Raw genomic sequence first — 22,683 nt, forward strand, 5'->3', positions numbered from 1 at the left:
GAAACAGATAATCAAACTCAATATATTCTTCCGATTTAGGAGTCCAGAATATAAATCTTTATAAAACACACTACAAAACATCCTGTAAGAAACAATGAAGTAAAGAGAGCTAAGTAAAACAGAGATGATTGATTTGACGCCTTCCCAGAGTTGTCTATATCTGTAACCAACATAGTTCAGGTTAAATAGATGGTATTACACACATACATTTCACACAGAAAAGTCGGACTCACTTTTTCTTTAAATCAGGTCCAGGATCCTGCCTCTTTGGCAGTTAAGAGAATAAAATGTAATAGTTTTGATTTCATTCCCTCGTTCTTTGACCTTAACATCTGGAATTTCTAGGATTATATTAGTTCCTCTGGCTCTTACCCATGATTTTTGTTTCTTTGTTTGTTTTGTTTTCTAATACAGGGTTTCTCTGTGTGGGCCGAACTGTCCTGGAACTCATTCTGTAGACAAGACTGGTCTTGAACTCACAGAGATCCTCCTGTCTCTGGCTCCCAAGAACTGGTATTGACCAAAAGATTTACCAATAAGCATTGTGAACCTAGGCATGCTTGCACAAACCTAATCTCAACACTCAGGCTGAGGGTGCAATATCGAGAGATCAAGGCTGTGCCAGGTGGTGGTGGCACAAGCCTTTAATACCAGCACTTGGGAGGATCTCTGTGAGTTCAAGGCCAGCCTGGTCTGCAAGAGCTAGTTCCGAGTCAGGCAACAAAGGTCAGGCCCTGTCTCAAAAAACAAAACAAAACAAAATAAAAAATTAATGAAAAAAAGAGAGAGATCAAGGCCAGCCTCAGCTACAAAACAAGAGCCTATCTAAGCACCAAAAATATATAATATTAGTATCTTCAATAGGCTTATGTTAGCATTTATGAAATTTAATATGCTTTTATCATATTTAGGTATATGCTTATAAATGTTATTTTTCCAAATGTTCAAGTATATTTTTATTAAATGTCAGAAAAATTGAATTTCTTAAGTTTTATTAATGTACAATTTATATACAATGATTATATTTGTTTTATGTTCTCATTTTGATGAGTCTAATATCAATACAGTTATTATCAAAAAAAAATATAAGAGACCTCAGAGACATACCCCCTAATGTGTACAACTATCACCTGTCCCCGCCCCTCATCCAGCGCTACCCCCAGACTGCCTTCCTGTAATGGGGTTCATATCGCCTGCTGAGACAAAAAGACTGTCTAGGGGCTCACGTGGGGTTTTCAAGTCCTATTCACCAAGGAAGAACAGCATTTGTTCAGTTGTTTATATCACAGAATACGAGATGCTACCATTTCTATAGCCATTCTTCAGGGTTCCCATATTCTGAGCATAGCCACCTAAACTGCAATTTATTCAGTATTCAGCACAACTTTCTGTGTGGCTGTTGCACTTCTCTGAGGTGATGATGTAAAAACAAGGTGAATTTTGAAATTCATTTTAAAAATGATAATATCTTACATTGCCCACATGCTTACCAATCTCAACCATTGTATGTCTTTAAACTGTAATCATTTAGGTGGGTATTTTGTGATGGTTCCCGGCTTTAATTTGCATCTTGATCCATTCCACAGGCATTTACATAACAAATTTTTAATAGAATTGTCTTTTTAATCTCTGTCATTATTTGTTTAAAACATTTTATTATGTCAAGTACATGTCTAGGGGACAGGCACACGAGTGCAGTAGCCCTGGAGTCCACCCTCTGGACTGAGTCGGACAGAGGCAACAGTGAGCTGCTGACACCAGGTCGGGAGCTCGGAAGTTTTCTCCAGGTGCCAGGATTCCTTTCTTTGTCGCTAACGTTTTCCAAAAGACATTTAATTTTGATGGAGTCAGCTTTCCAATGGTGAAAGGCATTTTTACCCTAACTCAAAGTCAAGGTATATGAAGTTTCACAGGTTCAGAGTTTAAAGTCTATGATCCATTTTAAGTAAACTGCATATGTTTTTAATTGAAAGAATATTCTGTTTTACCATCCACATTCACTAAGGACATTATACTTGCCCTAATGAATTAATTTCCATTTTTCCTAAAATTCAATAGATTCTATTCCATTCCAATATGTCTCTGTTTAACCACACAGTCCTTTCTTGTGTACTAGGAACTGATGTAGTTTGGGTCTTTATTTGTCTTTTACAAGACTGACTAATTTCATATTCTTTGAAATTCCATATAAAATTATCAGCAGACATGATGCTGGCCATCCTAGTATCTGAGAGGCAGAGGCATAGATCTTTGTGAATTCAAGGATAACAAGGTCTACATAGCAACTACCAGGCTGGTCAGAGCTGCCGAGTAAGACCCTGTCAGAAAGAAAGGAGTTAGAGAGAAAAAGGGGAGGGGAGGTAGGGGGAGGAGAAAAGAGGACGGGGTAGGGCGGAGACAGACAGGAGGGGAGAGAGACACTAAGACCCTTGAGACAGAGACCATTAAAATTAGAATCAGCTTGAGTTGATAACTTTTAGCATATACATCCACTCTCAAAACATTTAACCATTAGCAAAGGAAAAAAGTACTGATAGAAAAAATACCAGTAGCACATCAAGAAAGAAAATGAATAAAAATGGTCATCAATTACCACAACACAGAAGTGTGATGAGAGAGGGTGGGGCAGGGGCGAAGTATGGGATGGGAAGATGGAGAAAAAGAAGAATCTTGTTGGAAAGAGAAAGAGAGAGAGAGAGAGAGAGAGAGAGAGAGAGAGAGAGAGAGAGAGAGGATGCCTCACTCAGTTCCTCTTTTTATTTTTTTGAGACAAGGTGTCTCACTGAATCTGGAGTTAATCAGTTCTACCAGACTAGCTACCTAACAATCCCAAGGGACTCTCTTGTGTCCGCCTTCCAAGTGGTGGGATAACAGATACACATTGCCACACTCAGCTTTGTCTAGGTGGGTTCTGGAGATCCAAACTCAGTTCTTCATTCTCGTGTGGCAAATATTTCATTGACTGAGCCATCAACCCACACCTTCAAATTCTATACACGATTTCACTGCATGCATGGACACTGCTACTAATTCAATGTTATCTCAATCAGCTCAATCAGTGTGGGTGGACAGGAGTGTCACTCGTTATCAGAAATCTGGGCTTGCAATAGACCTTGCATAGGGCCAACATTCTTTTATGCTTTTTGGGAACTCTCTCTTATGAAAATATACTTGGAATTACGGTATATATGTGTGTTTAATCTTATTACTTAATGTCATTAGCACAAAAATACTACTTTTTCTTCTCAAAGTACTCACTAAGTCTAATTCCTACTAAGTTTCCCCGGACTCCCACGTGGTGACAGTGTGACAATTGGAAAAGGACATTGGTGCGGCACATCACCCTGAGACAAACTGGTGATGGGCAGCCAGCCGACACGGCTGCAGCGGTAGTGCGCATGAATCCTCTCTAGGCCGCCTCTGCAACGGTAAAGCACCGATTGCAAGCGGCGCTGACCCGAGTGCCAGGTGAACATCCTCATCGTTATCATCCTCTAGAAACTATGATTAGCCAGCCGGGGACTTGTGACTATAATCCTAGCGGCCGGGAGACTGGAGCAAGAAGACATAATATGTGCACATATGAGATCACCAAGGAATGAATAATGTACAAGAATCATCTTTTCAATCATGACTTTGAGGTCGGCTTAGGCTACAGATTAAGCTCCACAGCAGTACAGGCTATAGAGTGAAACAATATCTTAAAAAACAAAAACAATCCGTGAGTCTTTACAGATATCAGGAAAAATGAAGGCAGGGTGTTTCCTGGCACCTTGCAATGATCAATGGGAATAGCTACTGTGGAAAAAAAAATTCAATTTAACCCTCTTTTACGATTAACCCCAAACGACCATCTCCTCTCAATACACAGCACTTGAACAAGCAAGAGACTTTCTCTGCTGTTAGAGATGCAGCCAGCCATCCAAAGACTGCACATTTAATCTGCTTTACTAGAGCCTCGACATTCATTTTCCTCTTATTAATGGGTGGAAAAGCAATTTCCCTGCCAAGGAGGGGTAATTATTTAAAATGTAGATGTGCTTGCACTCCATGGCTCCCAGCAGCTCAGCTGGCAGAAGTGACGCCTCTACAAAGCCAATCAATTATTTACTGGATACAAAACAGGATGTCTGTTCCACAAGTGTCTGGGCTACTGTACTGAGCTCAGGAATTCTTTCTTTCATTTCTAATTACCAATGTAATAAAGAATACATCTCTTTTCATATCTAAGGCAATATGACATGGAACATACTCACCTACTGTTTTTATTGATCAAATAAAAGGTAGTTTCCATAAGATACTTATAATTCATATTTATTATAAAATTCAATTTCATTATTTTTATAATATGTACATGCCAGCATGCACCACCCAAACAATTTAGAAAATATTTACTATTCAAGGAATAACTTAGAAATGAATAATTTTATTCAACACATGAATAATGACATTGAAAAATATTCTACCTTGGCACTGCTAGAGATTTTCATAATCATGAAAAAGAACCTAATGGAATTAATAAATGCAATGGTTTGGTGTAAACAAAAGCCTAGAGACAAAATAAAATGTGACTTCTAAGGAGAATGCCTAAGGAAGAATTCTGACTGGTGATAAAAACTAAAATACTAGGATGAAGAGGGTGAGCAAGTAATAGTAAGAAGAGAAGCAACGGATATCTGTGTGTAAAGATACTATGTGTAAAGATGATACCATGTGTAAAGACCCTATGAGTATTGTTACTATGTGTAAAGACACTCTGAGTATAGACACTATGTGTAAAGACGCCATGAGTATAGACACTATGTATAAAGACGTTATGTGTAAAGATACTATTTTTGATGATTGCAATTTTATCCCTTTGTTTACTGATTGAAAGAGGAGGGAAGACTTTTGAGGGACCAAGAAGTAACTGCTCCTGGAGAGGCTCAATGGTTATAGGTACTTGCTGTTCTTTAAGAGAAACAGAGTTAGGGTTCCAGAAGCCACAGTATGGCCTATACCTGTCCCTAATTACAGTTCTAGGGGGCCTGATGCCCTAATTTGGCCTTGGTGAGTACCAGTAATACATGATGTGTGTATATATACATATATTCACACACACACACTGACAAACACCCATATATATTTAAAATAAAACAAACACATTTAAAAAAAAGCAATGTCTTAAAAGTTCTAAATTTAGTGAAAATGAGTATGGTAATATTTTGTTTTGCTCTAACAAATAAACCTTGCCTGGAGATCAGAGTGCAGAGCTAGCCACTAGTTAACCATAGAAGCTAGGCAATGCTGGCACACGCCTTAATCCCAGCACTTGGGAAACACATACCTTTAACAGAGGTGAGGGAGGAGGAAACAGGAAATGATATGGTGGGCAGAGAGAAGAGTGTAATACGGGAGAAAACAAAAAACAGGAGCTCAGCTCACTTGGGACTGAGGATTTGGTAGAGATAAGAAGTCTCTCTATGGCTGACTCTTAGTCTCTGATCTTTCAGCATTTACCCGGATATCTGACTCTGGGATTTTATTATTAAGCTCAATTAGAATTTGTGCTACAAATGAGTGGAGCATAGTCTAGACTGGAGGGTGAGTGATGCCAGGAAGAAGGGCCAAGCTCCGTCCTAGAAATGCTCCCCGCGATACAGACGGACAGCAGGAAAGTGTGATCTTATGGAGAGAATGGCAATGTGGGGTCTCAATTTCTTGCTCAACTGTGCTACAAATCAAAAACTGGTCTGAAAAGTATTGCTTTCACACGAAACTTCTCTAAAAAATGTTACTCATTTTGTAGCTAAATAATTGAAAGCAACAGACATATACCACCCATATTGAATCCACAAAGGTCTCAGCAAGGCATTTCTAAACAAATCATAAATACTACCATTAAAATATTTGTTTTGATTCAGGACTCAGAGTCACAGCTAATAAACAAGTGTGGGAATGTGAAATTAAAAAACAAACTGAACACAGCTGCTCAACAAGTTTCACAAGTCTGTTTACTGGCATCCTTCATTTCGAATCCGAAAGGTCCTGCAGAACACAGTCGCCAGTCACCCCCGCCAGTCGGCCTACTTTTGCCGCTAATCCACACGGTGGTGGCATCACATCATGGACAGTTTACAGTACTTTTAGCATTGCCCAGGAGATGGCCAAGGTATGGCTTGTTCTTACTCTCGTCCAGACATTTGCATACAACTGCCATCTAAGACTATGTCTCTTTTTAAAGAAGACTAGAACAAATTCTTAATACAATATCCTTGAGTATGATATCAATTCAGACAAGCAAGCTGGCAAGCAAAGGACCAGCTTTAGAAACAAAACAACACCAATTTCTTTATATGTCCTAGTTGGTTTTTTTTTTTTTTTTGAGAACCTCCATAACCTTCAAAACAATATTGCAAGTGTTATGGCTATCTGTCATCTATTACGTAGCCCCTGGAAATGCCAGGGCATAAGTGGGCTGATATACGTAAAGTTCCTTCATATAAATAAATGTACAAGCCGGGTGGTGGTGGCACATGCCTTTAATCCCAGCACTTTGGAGGCAGAGGCAGGCAGATTTCTGTGAGTTTGAGACCAGCCTGGTCTACAAGAGCTAGTTTCAGGACAGGCACCAAAGCTACAGAGAAATCCTGTCTTGAAAAACCCAACAAACAAACAAACAAATAAATAAATAAATGTAGAAGCATGTTTGGGTAATGGAAAACCAATCTATTTAGTAAAGGGTCCATAATCTACAGTTCAAATCAAAACCAATAAATTGAAATAAAAAATAATATACCAAATAAGCCGATTTAAAAACAAAAAATACATATTGTGTTAAGATTCACTCAAATCATACAACTCAGTACCTAACAATATAATTCTGCCAGTAGAGGGGAAAAAAATCTCATTCTATATTATCAAAGGCAGCTCAGTAGTGTATTGGTAGGGGAGAATTCAAATGGAAAGAGGCAAAAAGCATTTCATCTTCCCTCAACACTTCAACTATATGGAGGAGAAGGACCTACCTATTATAATCTGTGCTCTTAACTGCCAAGAACACACAATGTGTGAACATGCACACCTAAATCCAAGAGGTAACAGAGAAAACACTAATGAAATCTAGGAATGATAAACCAAGCCTATGTCCCACCACCCCAGGGTAAGGACAGGAGCCAGCCTGGGCTACATATGACAGAGAAGGAAGGAGGGCACCTGACGACGCACGCTGACTAGAGGAAGCTATGGCTAGCCCGATGACTCTTTTCAAAGCTCCTAATTAAGACTTGCTTTAGAATTGAAAAACAGGCAAGATTTCCAAATCAGCATTTGGATGTTTTCCACATCACGGACCACTGAGTGTTTTCTATCCTCTGCTCCTCATTAAGTAACAGTAGCATTGACAACAGGGTAAGGATCCGGAACCAACAGGAATGGTTCTCAGATCAAATGTCGGCAACCGCATCCACCTCTGTCAGGGCTAGGGAGACGCAGCCCTTGTAGGTCTTGTACGGGACTCAGGGTCATGTTCCAGGACCCAAATGCAGCTCACATTTGTCTGCAACTCCAGTTCTAGAGGACCTGATGCCTTCGTCTGGCCACCATGGGCACTGTATGCACATGACATACATGCAGGAAAGACAATCACACACATACATTTTATTATCTCTGCCTACCAACTACAACATAACACTGTTTAAAGGGAACAAGACTTCATTATAAAAACCACTACCTAAATCAACATTCTGCACACAGAAAACATTTCTAAAACCCTACCAAATGACAAACAGACAAAAACAAAGTTCCCACACAATGGGAATAACTTTGTGTCCAGTGTTCTGAGGTGTTTACTGCTTGCGCTCTGCACTCCTCCGCTCACTCCTGAGCTAGCACTTATTTCTATATAAGCAACCAAGTTGCTATTTCCTAGCTAATCACCTTCGTAATCAACACTAAAAACTGATTCCCTTTTTAAGAACTGACTTCCCCAAAATTATGACGACCCTGTTTTTCGTGAAGGGGTTTCTCTGTGTAGCTCTGGAGCCTGTCCTAGAACTAGCCCTGTACAGCAGGTCAGCATTGAACACACAGAGATCCGCTGCCCCTTTCTCCGGAATGCTGGGATGAAAGGCATGTGCCACCGACACCCAGCTGGACTAATTTTTATATTTCAACCAGCATCCCATCCTTCCAACATATGGTTTACTTTACCTTCCCTGTGAAGAACCCACTTTAACTGGAGATTGTGCTTATGGAAACTGTTGCTTCACCAGGTCCTGACAGGTCAGTGTGAGGAGGCATTAGACGAAGAGAATATTGAGATGAAACCTTTATAATAAGAATTCAGTATTTTGACAGACAGCTTTAAATAGCTTAGTACTAAAAACCCTTCTCAAAAAATAGAAAAGCTTAGGGATCAATTCATTAGAATAATGCTTCTTAAAAGGGCAAAATAATTTTTAGAAATATTTTTTAAAAGTAAACAGCTAGAGTCAATCTTAATGGCAGGTCACTTGCTTAGCACCTGGGAGGCCCTCGTTACAATCCTCAGCACCACAAAGACAAGAACAAACACTGATAGTGGGGTTGTGTGTGTGTGTGTGTGTGTGTACTATGTAGTAATTTCCAACAATATTCAATATTCAGATAATTACGTAATAAAAGCAAACATAAGAAAATACACATCTGAACAAATACTTCAATGGAACATTGACTCAGAACAATCAGCCCGTCTGGGCCAGCAGCTACTTTGTGAAGTATTTTCAATGATACTAACAAGCCTTACAGATGGCTATTATGAAATTATAGGCAACCAGTGTAATGAAGCTCTAGACACATGAACTGTATCAAAGTGAATAAATTACAAAGCAGCTCAAGGGAGCTTTGGTCAAATATCAAAAGGAAAATGAGGAAAGAAAAAAAAAAAAAACACGGCTGAGTACACAGCTCAGTGACAGCATTGCCTAGCAGTGTGTGTCCCTGGTCTAGTCTAAGACCTCAAAAAAAAAAAAAAAAGCCCTAAATTTTATATTGACCAGTCTCTTTTATTTCTAGAGCAGAGAATGAAGTACAGTGCCATGAATCTAAAACTGGGACAAGTTAAAATAATTTCTTCCGTAAGCATGCCAATACGCTGAGATACTTGCTGGGCACCAGACACCAAGATGGATTGGATGCCAGCACATCCAGGGTTGGAGGGAAACTACAAGCACACAAAGGAAAGAAATATCTAAACAAGTGATCGTCTCCAAATAAATTATATCATTCTTATAAACACAATGCTCTAGGAAAACGGAGAAGTAAACATAATACGTCTGTTTTAAGATTATCATATATGCAAGTCAAATAGCAAAGGGAAAGATGCAGGCTTCAAAACAAAACCACAGAAAGCTCACTGCAGACGGTGATGGGGGTGATTGGTTATCTTCACATCCAGAGCAGGTAGCTTCCCCCATCGGAACTGCTCAGGGGTGATGTGAAATCCACAATAATCCAAAGGAAAGTGGGCATAACAAACAGAATCACAATGAGTCATACTTGTTACCCAAAGCAGAGGGACACAAGCAAACAAATTTCAAAGCATGTCTCCAATTTTAACTTAATTCCCCCGACATACAGCGAATTTCAATAGGTATTTGTCTGCCTTAATTAAATCAATCTTACTTACTGATCAACCACTATAATATAAATCTCTCTTCATCAAAAATGACTAATTAGAATATCAGAAAAAAGATTAATCAAGTACTCAATATGACTGCCTAGTTACCATTCTTTATTTTTAATGGGAAAAAAAAAAAACAGATTTTCTCATCAATCCAACTGATACGGTCATTTCTGAAAAATAAGATAAAAATGCTAAGACTCTCAGATGCATCACCCAAATGAGCAGGATCCAAACCTATAATTTACAAAGACCAAATCAGCGCTGAAACAAACACCAGTTTCATCTTTTATTTAGAGATCACGTATTTTAGATTTCACTTATTTCCACCTGTATCAATAAAACCCAGAACAGAATGCAAGCCAAGAAACTGACTCTCATTCTGTTTATCGTTACAGTAAGAACTGGCTGGTTCCTGCTTGAGAACTGTTCCTACACCGGGTGACTATAAAGCTGCTATTCTAGGTCAAAGGTCAATATTTTCTTAATAAAAAGTTTGGAGGAAAGTGGGTAACAGGGCGTTCCACACTTTTAGTCAAAATTACACGACTTAGCAGAGCAACCAGAAAGGAAAAACAGAAGGAGAGAAAGAAAAAACTAAAAGTTTTCACAATTTCATGTGGAGAAATAAAACATGTTAAAAAGAACACGTGTCTGGTGATGCTAGCCTGCCATACTGATACTGGGGCATGACGATAAATGAACGTGACTTCAGGAGCAACGCTTACCTCACTGCAGCGCTTCAAACACCGGCTTTCAGAAAATTAAAATGTAGTTCTGAGTGGGACAAGGTAGGACGAACTGTGAACTTAGTCATTCACAGATCACTGGTCCTATTATTACTTATGATAGACAAGCTCCATGTATCTTTCTGTGTGGTTTGTATCTATTCATACAGAGGCCTGAAGAGGGTGTCAGCTCCCCTGGGGCTTGAGCTACAGGCAGCAGGTGAGCCACTATATGGGTGCTGGAGGCAGAATTTGATCAGGCCTCTACAAGAGTAGCAAGGGATTTTAACTGGTGGGCTGTCTCTCCAACCCCAGTTCAATCACAGATTTTCCATTTCTAATTATATTAGCTAGAAAACTCATAAAACAAATGGATTAAAAAAAAAACTTACCACTAGTATTAAAAGCCATACAGCACACTGGCTTCTCGTGGGCAGGGAAGTGGGCTACAATGCCATCGCTGTCCGAATCCTCACTCACAAGCACCTTTGGAAAATAAAGAAGGTTAACTTTAGTCACTAATGGCTTGGAGGCCACACCACACACTCCTCAATCTTCCTCAAGGAGATGCTTGCACTGCACTGAAGTTATTCATAATTATAGAGAGACTTTGCTGGAAAAAAAAATCAATGTTTCCCCAACTATTAAAAAGAGGTCTATGATTGAAAATACAACAAATAAACCAAATAATAATGGAGAATAACACATAGCAATTTGTTTTCTGTTTGACATTTTTCATATTTTATTATATTATTCTGTGTTCACACAAGCGTGGGCCGGAGGACCGCTTGCCGAAAGCAGCTCTTTCAATCAGCTGATCTCAGGGATCAGACTTGGGCCATCAGGCTGGCGGTAGACACCTGTACCAGCTCAGCAATCTTGGATTATGAGTTGTGATATAATTTTATAGAGAGAAAAGGGGACACTTTGAAAATACTGTTCTAGCATGTTATAGGAACATCCGAAGATGAGGCAAGATTCCTGGCCAGCCTGGGGGCCAAGCAAGAGTCTAGTCTATAAGAATGCTGGTCATGTCCTACAGATGCTCAAAGCAGTCGGCAAAGTAACTCCTGCCCTGAGAGATACAGAGTCACTTCTAAGCCTACAAGGCAGAAACGGAACACACTATTGCTTAAGGACATGACAGGTCCACTTGGACTCAATTCACGTGTCACAAAGGCCACTGCTTTCATCTCCACAGTCCAATGATTTTACATAATAAATAATAATAAGCTGTTTTATGAAATGTCTTCGATTGTTGTCTCTAAGTTTCTTGTCATCCTTCTCTGAACAGATCTCAAATTCAGCCTATGAATAATTGTTTTATCTTATTTATTATTTTCTGTGATTTTTCTAAAATTATTTTTTCTCATTTACGTTCAGATAATTATTTCCTCCTTCATTTCTGGGTGGGGGCATTTTTGTTTGCTTAGTTGTTTGTTTGTTTGTTTGTTTGTTTTTGGATTTTTGAGACAGGGTTTCTTGGTGTAACAATTCTAGTTGTTCTGAAGACGCTTTGTAGACCAAGCGGGCCTTAAACTCAGAGATGTGTCTGTCTCTGTCTCACGAGTGCCGGGATTTAAGGCATGTGACCACACCACCCAGTATCCCTTCATTTTTTAAACAGTACTCTTCTTTGTGTTACATCTATCTATCTATCTATCTATCTATCTATCTATCTATCTATCTATCTATTTTGGCTTTTCAGAACAGGGTTTCTCTATATCTTTAAAGCCTGTCCTGGAACTCATTCTGTAGACCAGGCTGGCCTCAAACTCACAGAGACACTCCTGTCTCTGCCTCCCGAATGCTGGGATTAAAGGTGTGCACCACCACTGCTTTGTGTTACTTTCCAAGGTTAGAATACCTCCTTCTCCAAATAAGCACTGAACTCTCTACATTTTGATCCACATTATACCATAAATTTAAGTACATTTTATCTTTATCAAGTTTGAAATACTTTCTATTTTTTATTTGATTGCCCTGTGATTTATTTACAAATCCACTATTTACTTACAAATATTTAGGAATCTCCTACGTTTGTATATTCTGGCTGTGCAAAGCAAGAATGTACTGGGCCGGTAAGAAGGCTTGGCAGTTAAAAATGCTTGTTCCACAAGCCTGGCTACTTTATGGCAAACAGAAGAAAAGAACTGACGTCGATAGCTTGTCTTCTGAACCCACAGGAACGACACAACAAACATGCGTGGATGTGCATGAAGGTGAAGGCACAGGAAGCACAGATAGACATATATATAATGGCTGAATGTAAGTATTCTAATGCCATTGTTTACATAAAGTACTTTCATAAAAATGTTGGCTTTCAAATTAATCTTTCTAGGTGCCTTTGAATTTGATTCTATTTATAAAAGTAATACAGACATTGTTGGCCTTAAGAATGCTATGTGTTTTAATAAATCAGAACTATTTGCTATCTGAATGATCATCTTTTATGTTTAAAAATATAGCTTTGGCGAGGGATGACTCAGGAGGCTAAGGCAGGAAGGTCTGGGTGTTACTATTTCTAGTAATTTCTTAGGGGATCTCTGAGTAGACTGAGATATCTATATCAATATCCTCTGTTTGTCAATGTTGAATGAATTATTGTAAAATGTGGGCCCCTATTCCAATGCACATTTTCTCCAAAAAGATATTACACTTGTGTACTATCAACTCAAAAACTGACCAATACGTTCTTTTAAAAAGTCCTCCATAAATTAAAAATGTGTGTGTGTGTGTATGTGTGTGTGTGTTTGCTTTCTATTTCATGGATAAGTTCTGTAGTTTGTTCTGTGTTTATAGACCAAAGTCTTGCTGTGTAATCCAGGCTCACAGCCAACTGATCTGGGCTAAGACCTGCCTCCTGCTTCTCCTTTGAGAGGCATGGGATTAAGGACGAAGCCACTACAACTGGCTGTCATTTCTTCATATAACGTTTTTCTCCTTCACTTCCCCATTTTGAAGGATTGCAGATGCAAGTGCCAGTGAACACAGCATCATTAGAAAGGCTTCTGGACCTATGTTGACATGTTTGTATACTTCTAAGTGCCAGAAGATGGACTGCACCTCAGAATGCCACTTACTGGACAGCACCCCTGCCCTTTTCCTGCCAATCTGACATTGTCACAGAATATACAGAGTATCTGGGGATCTGCCAGAGGGAGAGCATAAGTCAGAATCTCTCACAGAGAATCTCCTGACTCTATATCCAGGTAGAAATAAGTGAAAATAATCTGACGAAATGATGGCTCTAAAGATAAACATTAAAAACCATCAACATCCGACTCCATTTACGTGACATTTTCAAAACCACACATGTGTGGAGAAGCATCTATCAACAGTCGGCCACAGGGGCACACGTTCATCCCAGCACTCAGGAGGCAGAGACAGGCAGTCTCTGTGTATGAGGCCAATCTGGTCTATAAAGAGAGTTAAAAGTCAAAGAGTTACAAAGTAAACTGTTTCAAAAAATTATATAAAAAATATCACACACCCTCCACATACAAATGAAGGAATGGATTATTTCAAAATTAATAGATGCAAATATAGAATATATTCACAAACTTGAACTTCTCAGAGTTTAACATGCAGTTTTAACTTACATAACTTGCAGTGAGTTATGCGTGTATTTTCTGTGAAATACTTCTGTCATTTGTGTAATTTCTGTTCACTGTCGACACTGGAGCAATTAGTAGTTTACACGATTCGATAAAAATACTAGAACCTGGACTGCTTCCAGGAAACTCAGGGGATGACATGAAGTACCACGACTGCTCTCCTTGAGAAAGAACGAAGTCAAACAACTACACATGCAGGGAAGGGCTCTCTGTGCTGTCCCATCGCGTGCCTAAAGCTTCAGACCCCAAAAACCATCATGAGCCGTGATAATTCTCCTAAGGTAGGAGATGGACACTTACCTAAGCAGAGTGAAGCCATAATTTGCACCAATAACTATACTAAACAATACAACAAACTTTAACTAAGACAAGGTGTATAAGAATACCTGGTCCGCAGCAAAACTTGGCTGACATTGTGGCCACCATTCTGAAGTATTTTGTTTCAGTTATTGGTTTTGCCACATTGCTAACTTCGATTACATAAATGTGTAAAAGGCAAATCATACCACTTAACTTCTCCAGTCAAGAAATGCTTTTAAATAAAACATGAAAGTAACAAAGATGAAAATGGACACAAAGTCAATTAAATCCATTCCTCCTTAATGCAGTTACCATGCAATGATCCCATCACCATAAAATCAAATTAATCAATACAGCAACAGAAAGACGGTGAATCAGATTTTATATGCTGCCAGAGTGAATGTGAAACTATATTAGAGTCTCGGTGGATTTAAATCACACAAGACGACGTCCACGGGAAGGAGGTGTAAGCATGGCAGGGACGTGGGACGAGCTAGGGCTGGCGAGTTTCCGAGGCGACAGACACTCCCTTTAATTCTGCGGTGCAGTGAGACACAGCCTGGTTCTCCAAACTGTCTGAGCAGAGGTGCCTTACAGAAAACAGCCCGTGGAAAAGAAAGAGGCAGTACTGTACTACAGAATTCTGGCTCCTTTGAAAAATACACTTTTATACATCACTTACTTATTTTCTGAGCACCTATCTCTTTCCTATCTTAGAATTTAAAAATAAATGGCATTAATTGTGATGTTTCCCAAACAGTGGGAAAAATCAATTATTCATAGGGTAAGTCTTGATAGGCTTCTTTGATTTGCTCACCAAGGAAAGATAAACTTTTGTAAATCCACAAACTATACTGCACTAATTCCCACATTACAAAACCAAAAATTCCCTCCCTCCTTCCATAATCCCACATCCCTTAACTGTTTTCCAGGCTGGCCTCTGAAATCCAGGGTTTAAATCCTGGGTAGCTGTTACTAGAGGTAACACATCCAGGATACCTGTACGTGGCCACCCGCATCAGGTAATGTATGTTCTCCACCACCATCCTAACAGTCAAGAGAAAACCATGCTAGCGCATACTTTAAAAGCAAAATCAATACGAGCATATAATGTATTGGGTTAGCCTGACACTTAAAAAGGAAGAAACAGGAAATTGTTATTATTTAAATTTTAAGTAAAACACAACCAAATTTAACAGCAAAGAATTTCAAAGAATGTTAGTTTGAATTGCACCGGAGTATATTCTTTCTCAAAGTGCCTTTAGATCCTTCTACAGGAAATAGCACACAGGAGCTGTCAAATGGACTTTTTAGTCCAGATGCTGACCCATATATAGTGGACGACAATTCCTCAACAGAACAGGACAGTACTTCTTAGCCTTTTTTCTGAATAAAAAAAATGAATACATATTCTATATTTACAGTAAGGTTCATAAACCTACTACTTTTCAAAGATTTGAAAATTATGTCCTTTTATATATATTTTAAAGGCTATAACATGAAAGAAATTTCATACCTGACTAAAGAGGGTAGAGGTAGATGAAGTTTTGCTAAAAGCACTTTACCAAGAACATAACATACAAAGTCCAATTCTCCTGTGTGCTTTGTTGACCCACCCTTCCTAATGGTTTTTAACTAGACATAACTTACTGTCTGGAGATACAGGAGAGTCCACATACTATTGTCATGTATATTTTCTGGTTTGTAATTTCAAATTTCCATGTGTTTTGCTTTTTGTTTTTGTTCCTGTTTTTTTACTGTTTAAAAGGGAATGTGTTAGCTAGGCATGGTGTTCTTGCTATAGCTCCAGCACTCAGAACACTAAGGAAGGAGGATGATGACCACTGGGCAAGAGTGAAACCTTTATTCAAGAAGCTAAAATAAGAAAAATGTTATAGAATTTCATATAATACACTAAGTTATCTCGTGCATAACCAGTCCTAATTATTTTTATTCCCCCCACATATGCCAGTTCCTGTCTTTTCATCTCCTTAGGAGAAATGAATTAATCTCGGGGTGTAGATTATAACACGGCATCAGACCAAGAAACAGCGTGAACACAAGAGCACAAACAGGCGTGTACAAAACACATGCTCTGAGAGAGAGAGAGTTTCTTTAGGGTTTAAGTATTAATGATGATTGAACTAACAAAGTGAAAATGTCCCTTGCTTTCCTAGAATGGGTGAAAAAAATCTGACCTGAAACAAGTCCTATTCATCTCTTTGGGGTGACTCTAACTGCAGAGGGCCCCAGCTCTGCAGTTCACGTGGAGCTCTTACCTGGCCCTCGCCAACTGTCTCGGTGTCTATGACTGTGATGATGCCCGGCACCAGGGGGCTCCGCCTGGAGTTGCTGTGGACAGCAACGTCATCTTCTGTCACCCCCGAGGGCAGTGTGCCTGTCAGCTGCGTCACCACCTTCCCAACCATCGTCAGGCCGCTCTTCAGTGTCTACATGACGAGAGACAACAAAATGGGAAGTCTGAACAGGAGCATGCACTCGAATCCATTTCTCTTACAATATCTGATATATGTATATAGCGGTAAACTCCACAGATTTTCAATCTGCTGTTCGACATGATCTTGAAACTCATATAGAAAAATCAGCATGAGTTGCAGGAAATGTCATGGCTGAAGCACCACGTCAGTGATACTAATTACAATTTATGTATAAATCATATATTTATTATAACATTTCTTTTACTGTATCACCTTAATTTACATATTTTAGCATATGACATAATATGAAAGAAGCTGGCCATGTGACACTATTTTAAAATATTATATTTCAAATTTTATATTCAATTCATCAAGATTGAGACATTGACAGAATATCTAAGCCGGGCGGTGGTGGCACACGCCTTTAATCCCAGCACTCTGGAGGCAGAGGCAGGCGGATCTCTGTGAGTTCGAGACCAGCCTGGTCTACAAGAGCTAGTTCCAGGACAGGCTCCAAAACCACAGAGAAACCCTGTCTAGAAAAATTAAAAAAAAAAAAAAGGCAGAATATCTAAGTGGAAAGATATTATAATTCTAAAATAGACTTATGCTATTATAAAAGACTATACACTAAGAATAATGATGGGAATTACTTTCTAACTCCATAGTAAGTACAGACAAATGACATCCAATAGGAAATGCAGCTGACAGGTTTCTTTCTCGTCTGTGAGAAGTAATCCAGGGTACACTGTTCCACTCAAAGCAAGAGAATAAAGCTACTGCGTGTATTTTTTTCTCATTCATAAATCTCAACAGACTGTCCTGATATGCACTAATAGAAATTAGGGCAGGGGCTGCAGCTCAGGGAGAGTTTGTCTCACATGCCAGAGGCCAAAGGTTCAGACTGTAATGCGAAGGAAAAGCCCAAGTGAAATCGTAACAAAAGGATCTTAAAGAAACAGCTGCTTTTCTTCTGGGAAAAAGAAAAAGAGCTAAAAGAGAAAAAAAAAACTGTAACAAATAATAAATTTTTGAAGAAGATTTTTCTCATTAGAGCTAGAACAAGCATCTTAGATCTCAACAGCATATTAAAAATATCTGTGGGGAAATAACTATGTAATAAATACCATTATCTGTAATAGGACCTACGATCTAATGTTTGTGTACATGCGCGCAGGTGTCTGTCACAGTAGTCTCTTACTTAGGTCTAGTTATATCTGTCTTTTGTCTTACTACACCACTATAAAGAAATCTATTATTGCACAGATACTTGAAACCCTTGAAAGCAAATAATCTTTTATATATTTTCTTCACCCCAGAGTAGCACTTCAAAACAGCTTTTTATCACTGCTTTCCATAACGGTCAATCTGAATTTCCTTATGTAGACTGTAAAGGCAGTTAATTTTCTATTCTGGTGCTAAGAAATTGTTTAAATAAGATTATTTGATTTCAATTATAAAATCTTGATTTATGTTTACTAGCTCTCTCCTAACAGTCGAATATTAATGTGTTTTCGCCCCACGGTGGTCAATTGATTTAATAAAAATGCCCATGTTTTTTCTTGTTACCTGATAACTTAACGAGAACGGTTCTGAAAGAACACCATTAGCGCTAATGGCTAGGGGGACAACTGATAGGGCAGAGAAAGGTTCAAAATGACGAAGGACCCTGCGGCCGATTTCCTGCATGGGAAGAGAACACGTACCATGTCTATAGGATTAACAGCTGTAATGGATTTCTCTCACACTTTGCTATAGTCACATGGTCGGCTGCCTTACTGACACAGTGCTGTTCTGTGAGAGTACTCTTGCAAAACCATCATGATTGAGGAACCTTTAAAGAATCTAAACATTTCAGACTGTGCAAAGACTCGTCCAACTCATCAGCTCCACAGAAAGTTTCTGTATTCCCAGTTGGCGCCTCGCCCGCATCATAGGTTTGCATCAAGTCTGTGTGCGCCCTAGCTGCTCAGACAACACGGGAAGGCGCGTGAGTGCCCGCGTCACGTCCGCCACTCACGGGAAGTGCTTATAAGTGTGCTTCATTCCAACACCACACAATCCTTAGGAATGACTGCTAAGCCTGATCTACAGAGCTCCAGGACAACCAAGACTGTTACACAGAGAAACCCTGCCCTGTCTCACAGGAAAAAAAAAAAAAAGACTGTTAAATTTTTACTTCTGTACATACTTTTGAATTCTGAGTAACCAGACCTGGCTGACCTTGAACTCACAGAGATCCTCCCACCTCTACCTCCCAAGAGCTGGGATTACACATCCAGTTTACCTATATTCATTCTAAATCAAAGTCTTCACCCCTGCAGAAAGCTCTCACACAGCCCTAACTGGACAACTGCAATGAATCTTACATTCTTGTAACTTACTACACAAATTGCAGATTTGGTGATTATAAAGTTTAGGGGTTGTATTTAAAAAAGAAGAAGAGAGATGGTTTTACCAAGAATCATTGTTCTTTCCAAATCACATCAAGTCTTCATGCCAATGTGACTGAAACAGACTGCCTTTTTCTTGTTTCCCTGGTGACTCTTCCCATTGCCTCATGGCTTGCTCTTTCGCATTTTTCCACTATTTATGAGCCCCAGTTTTAATCACACTCATTGGCATAAAAGCATGAGCTGATATGCTCTGGGGCAAACACAGAGGATACACAACCAGACACTTCCACGCTGAAAGGTCTTGCTGATAAAAGTCCAGCTACCTCTGCGTGGGAACAGCTCCATTAGCACTGATGGCGGGAGTGCCGCAGCTGAGGCGTCTGGGAGGTTAATCAGGCTTCCTGTTTGCTCACATCAATACACTGTGGCGCCTGGTTCTCTTGGTTCTTCAGAGGCTTACTCGACAACACTAACAGATTCCGTGTAAGTCGTTTCTTGTGAATTATTGAAACAAATGTTTGGCTGCTAATTGAGGAACACTAATGTGTTTTATAATCACTGCAGTTTGAGATTTTAGCACAAAGCAAAACAGTTACAATTGATTGGTGCCCCCCCCCCATCTCCTTAGCCCTATTACTAGTTTCTAATTGAAATTTTTCCTTGGGATTTTCCCCCTTTTCTTTTAATTCTCGTGTAAATTGCTAACTAGATGATAAGCAAACTTTTTACCGTTTATTCATTAAAATTTCAGGCTGGTGAGATGACGCGGTAGAGCTGATCCCTAGAACACCAGTGGAAGCAGAGACTAGATTCCTGAAATTATTCCTCTGGCTTCCTCGCACAGGCCACGGAACATGGGCATGTATACACTCACATACAGACTAAAAGCAAGAAATTAAAAACTTGAAAGGCGGTGTATACATTTATATAAAATGTATATTTGACCTATCCAGCTGAGGAGATGACAGCAGTTGAGGGCACTGCAACGGCAGGAGCTCAGATCGCAGCCCCTATGTCCGGCAGCTCACAACAGCCTGCAGCTCCAGCTCCAGAGAATCCTCCGCCTGCTTCTGGGGACCCAAAGCACCTACTCTGAGGCAGAAGTGCCCACCACAGATTAACAAAGAGAATGATTAAAGAGAGTATAGGAGACTATATTCTCTTTTCCATCATAATGGGACAGGTAGACAAATCTACCAACTAACTCTCGCGTTTTTGTGAAATATTTATTAAATGTTGTGAGATCAAAACCCAAATCCAAGGTAATACAGGCATTCTGGTGGGATATACCCAGGCCTGGAGATATCAGACGCACCTGTAACATCTCTGGATCTAGGAAGTCGTGTATTGGAATTAGCCTTGCCAGGGGCCACCTGTCTATACCCGTTCCATTCTTTGGGTTGAAACATAAAAGGAATGTACAATATAGCTGGGCATGGTGACACATGCCCCTAATCCTAACAACCTGGGAGGCCGAGGCAGGAAGGCACCAGGTTAGCCTGGTGGATTACAGGGTACCCTGTATGGTTGTGATCCTATATGATTGTCTGTGGTCCTGCCTCTTGGTGTGTGGGGGGAGGGAGGTTACAATACAAGAGTCCATCTCTTCTTGGGTCAAATAGAGCTTTGAAAAAATCCTAGGGTAAATTCTGATAAATAAGGAACCAAACATAAGAAAGGAGAGCCAGCACTGACATGAATAGAACCCAAACTAGGACTAGCCACCGTTATAGAAGAGTTCAAGTGTGGCAGAGTTCACTGTTTTTGAGTGCCAATCATGGTCATACCGTAGAAATATTACACAGGGAATGTGCCGTATCCTATTCTATATAGTGTGTCGTATCCTATTCTATACAGGGTGCCGTATCCTATTCTATACAGTGTTTGTGTTTCCTACTATTTTTGCCTACCAGTTGCCAGAACTAACACGGTTTGATTTTTTCATGGTCATATCAATTTTTATTAAAGTAACACCTCATCATTTAAACAAAATTAGACAAAATCTTACTGTTCTTATTGCATTTAATACTGCATTGCTTATTCTCTATCCTCTTTTATTTACGTTTGTACGTGTGTCTGTGCAATTCAGAGACACGGAGATAGAAACAGACTGGCTGTAGTACCACCATGTTGCACAGGCAAGTCTCCAACTTCTCAGTTCAAGTGAGCCTCCTATCTCAGCCTACCAAACAGCTGAGACAACAAGCGAATACCACCACCACTGGCTCATAACTCTTCCTTAAATTATAGATAGAACACTAAAACTATCTTTGGACATTGGGCTCCTCTGAGTGTAGGTAAGAGGCATGCGGAGTGCGGGGCTAAGGATACCCATGTGGAGGCTAGAGACAGACACTGGCGACTTTCTCTAACGCGCTCCACCTTTATTTTTGACTGAAACGGGCTCTCTCACTTGAATGTAGAGCTAGCTGTTTAGAATGCCTGACCAGCAAGGCCCCAGGGCCTCCTGTCTCCACACTCCCCAGCACTGGAGTTACCCGCAGGCCCCTCAAGGTTACAACAGTTCTTAGAGGAAGCATGGGGTGTGGAGAAGCCCTTGGGCTCACACAGGAAGCACCTTCTCCACTAAGCCATCTCCTTAGCCTCTTTTATGAGAATTTTGTTCAAGTAAATTTAATTCACTTGCTGGGTAGTGGTGGTGCACGCCTTCATGCCAGCATGAGGGGGCAGAGGCAGGAGGATCTGAGTCTGAGGCCAGTCCAGTCTACAGAGTGAGTTCTAGAACAGCTAAAGCTATATAGAGAAACCTTGTCTCGGGGAAAAAAAAAATACACTGTGGCCAGAAAAAGTCCAGTGACTATAGTACAATGAAGCAGGACAAAGGAAGAGGCCTGAGTTACAGTAATCCACATGGCTACCATGCATTTTAGAACTACTGCATTCCTTGGGAGGGCAACTTAACAACAAATACTACCTAGTAACTTATTAACGAAAATCATCAATTGAAGTAGAAATTACTGCAACTTTCAAATACTTTATAGTTAAGAAAAATCCACAGAGCAGCTATAAATTAAGAGTCCCTTTGTGTCAGGGAGATGGAGGCGGGAGAATTAGAATTTCATGATCACCTTCAGCCACAGTGAGTTTGAGACAAGCAGGGACTACATGAAAGCCTGTCTCAATAAAACAAAATTAACATAAATGGAATGTTTAAATAATTTGACAATATTTTAAGGAAACTTTAAAATACTCATGCCTTCAGTCAACTCATGATTTAATACATCCTTAAATTAAAGAGGTACCTGAAAATTTAACTTGAAGAGATGTGGCTACAGAACAGGAATATACTATATGCCTAATCACCCAAATAGTGATGAATGCCTTTTTGAAAATTAATCAGTCAAAATAAAGTTAGTTTCTCTGGGGAGACAAAGCGGAGTCATACTCTGTGGTTCAGGCTGGCCTGAGTCTCATTATGGACCCAAGATTAGCCTAAACTTACAGTGACCCTCCTGCCTCAGCCTCCCAAGTGTTGGGATTACAGCTGTAAGGAATGATAGCTTGTTAAACATAATTTCTTAGAGCCTAAACATGGAAGACCTG

General features: G+C 39.7%; 1 protein-coding gene across 8 annotated transcripts in view; it reads right to left on the reverse strand.

Moving 5' to 3' along the window:
• Window positions 1-22,683, reverse strand: part of Bcas3 (BCAS3 microtubule associated cell migration factor) — a 480,559-nt gene that overhangs the window by 340,094 nt on the left and 117,782 nt on the right. For all 8 annotated transcript variants that reach the window (XM_050119602.1, XM_050119598.1, XM_050119604.1 and 5 more), the window contains exons 12-13: window positions 16,565-16,735; window positions 10,761-10,854 (exon numbers count right to left, since the gene is read on the reverse strand). In XM_050119602.1, coding sequence (XP_049975559.1) covers window positions 10,761-10,854; window positions 16,565-16,735 — 265 coding nt within the window. The remainder of the gene's footprint in view (window positions 1-10,760; window positions 10,855-16,564; window positions 16,736-22,683) is intronic.

This window comes from Alexandromys fortis, unplaced genomic scaffold (genome assembly GCF_014885135.2).
Source record: "Alexandromys fortis isolate MF-2015 unplaced genomic scaffold, M_Fortis_MF-2015_v1.1 scaffold_173, whole genome shotgun sequence".
Lineage (NCBI taxonomy): Eukaryota > Metazoa > Chordata > Mammalia > Rodentia > Cricetidae > Alexandromys > Alexandromys fortis.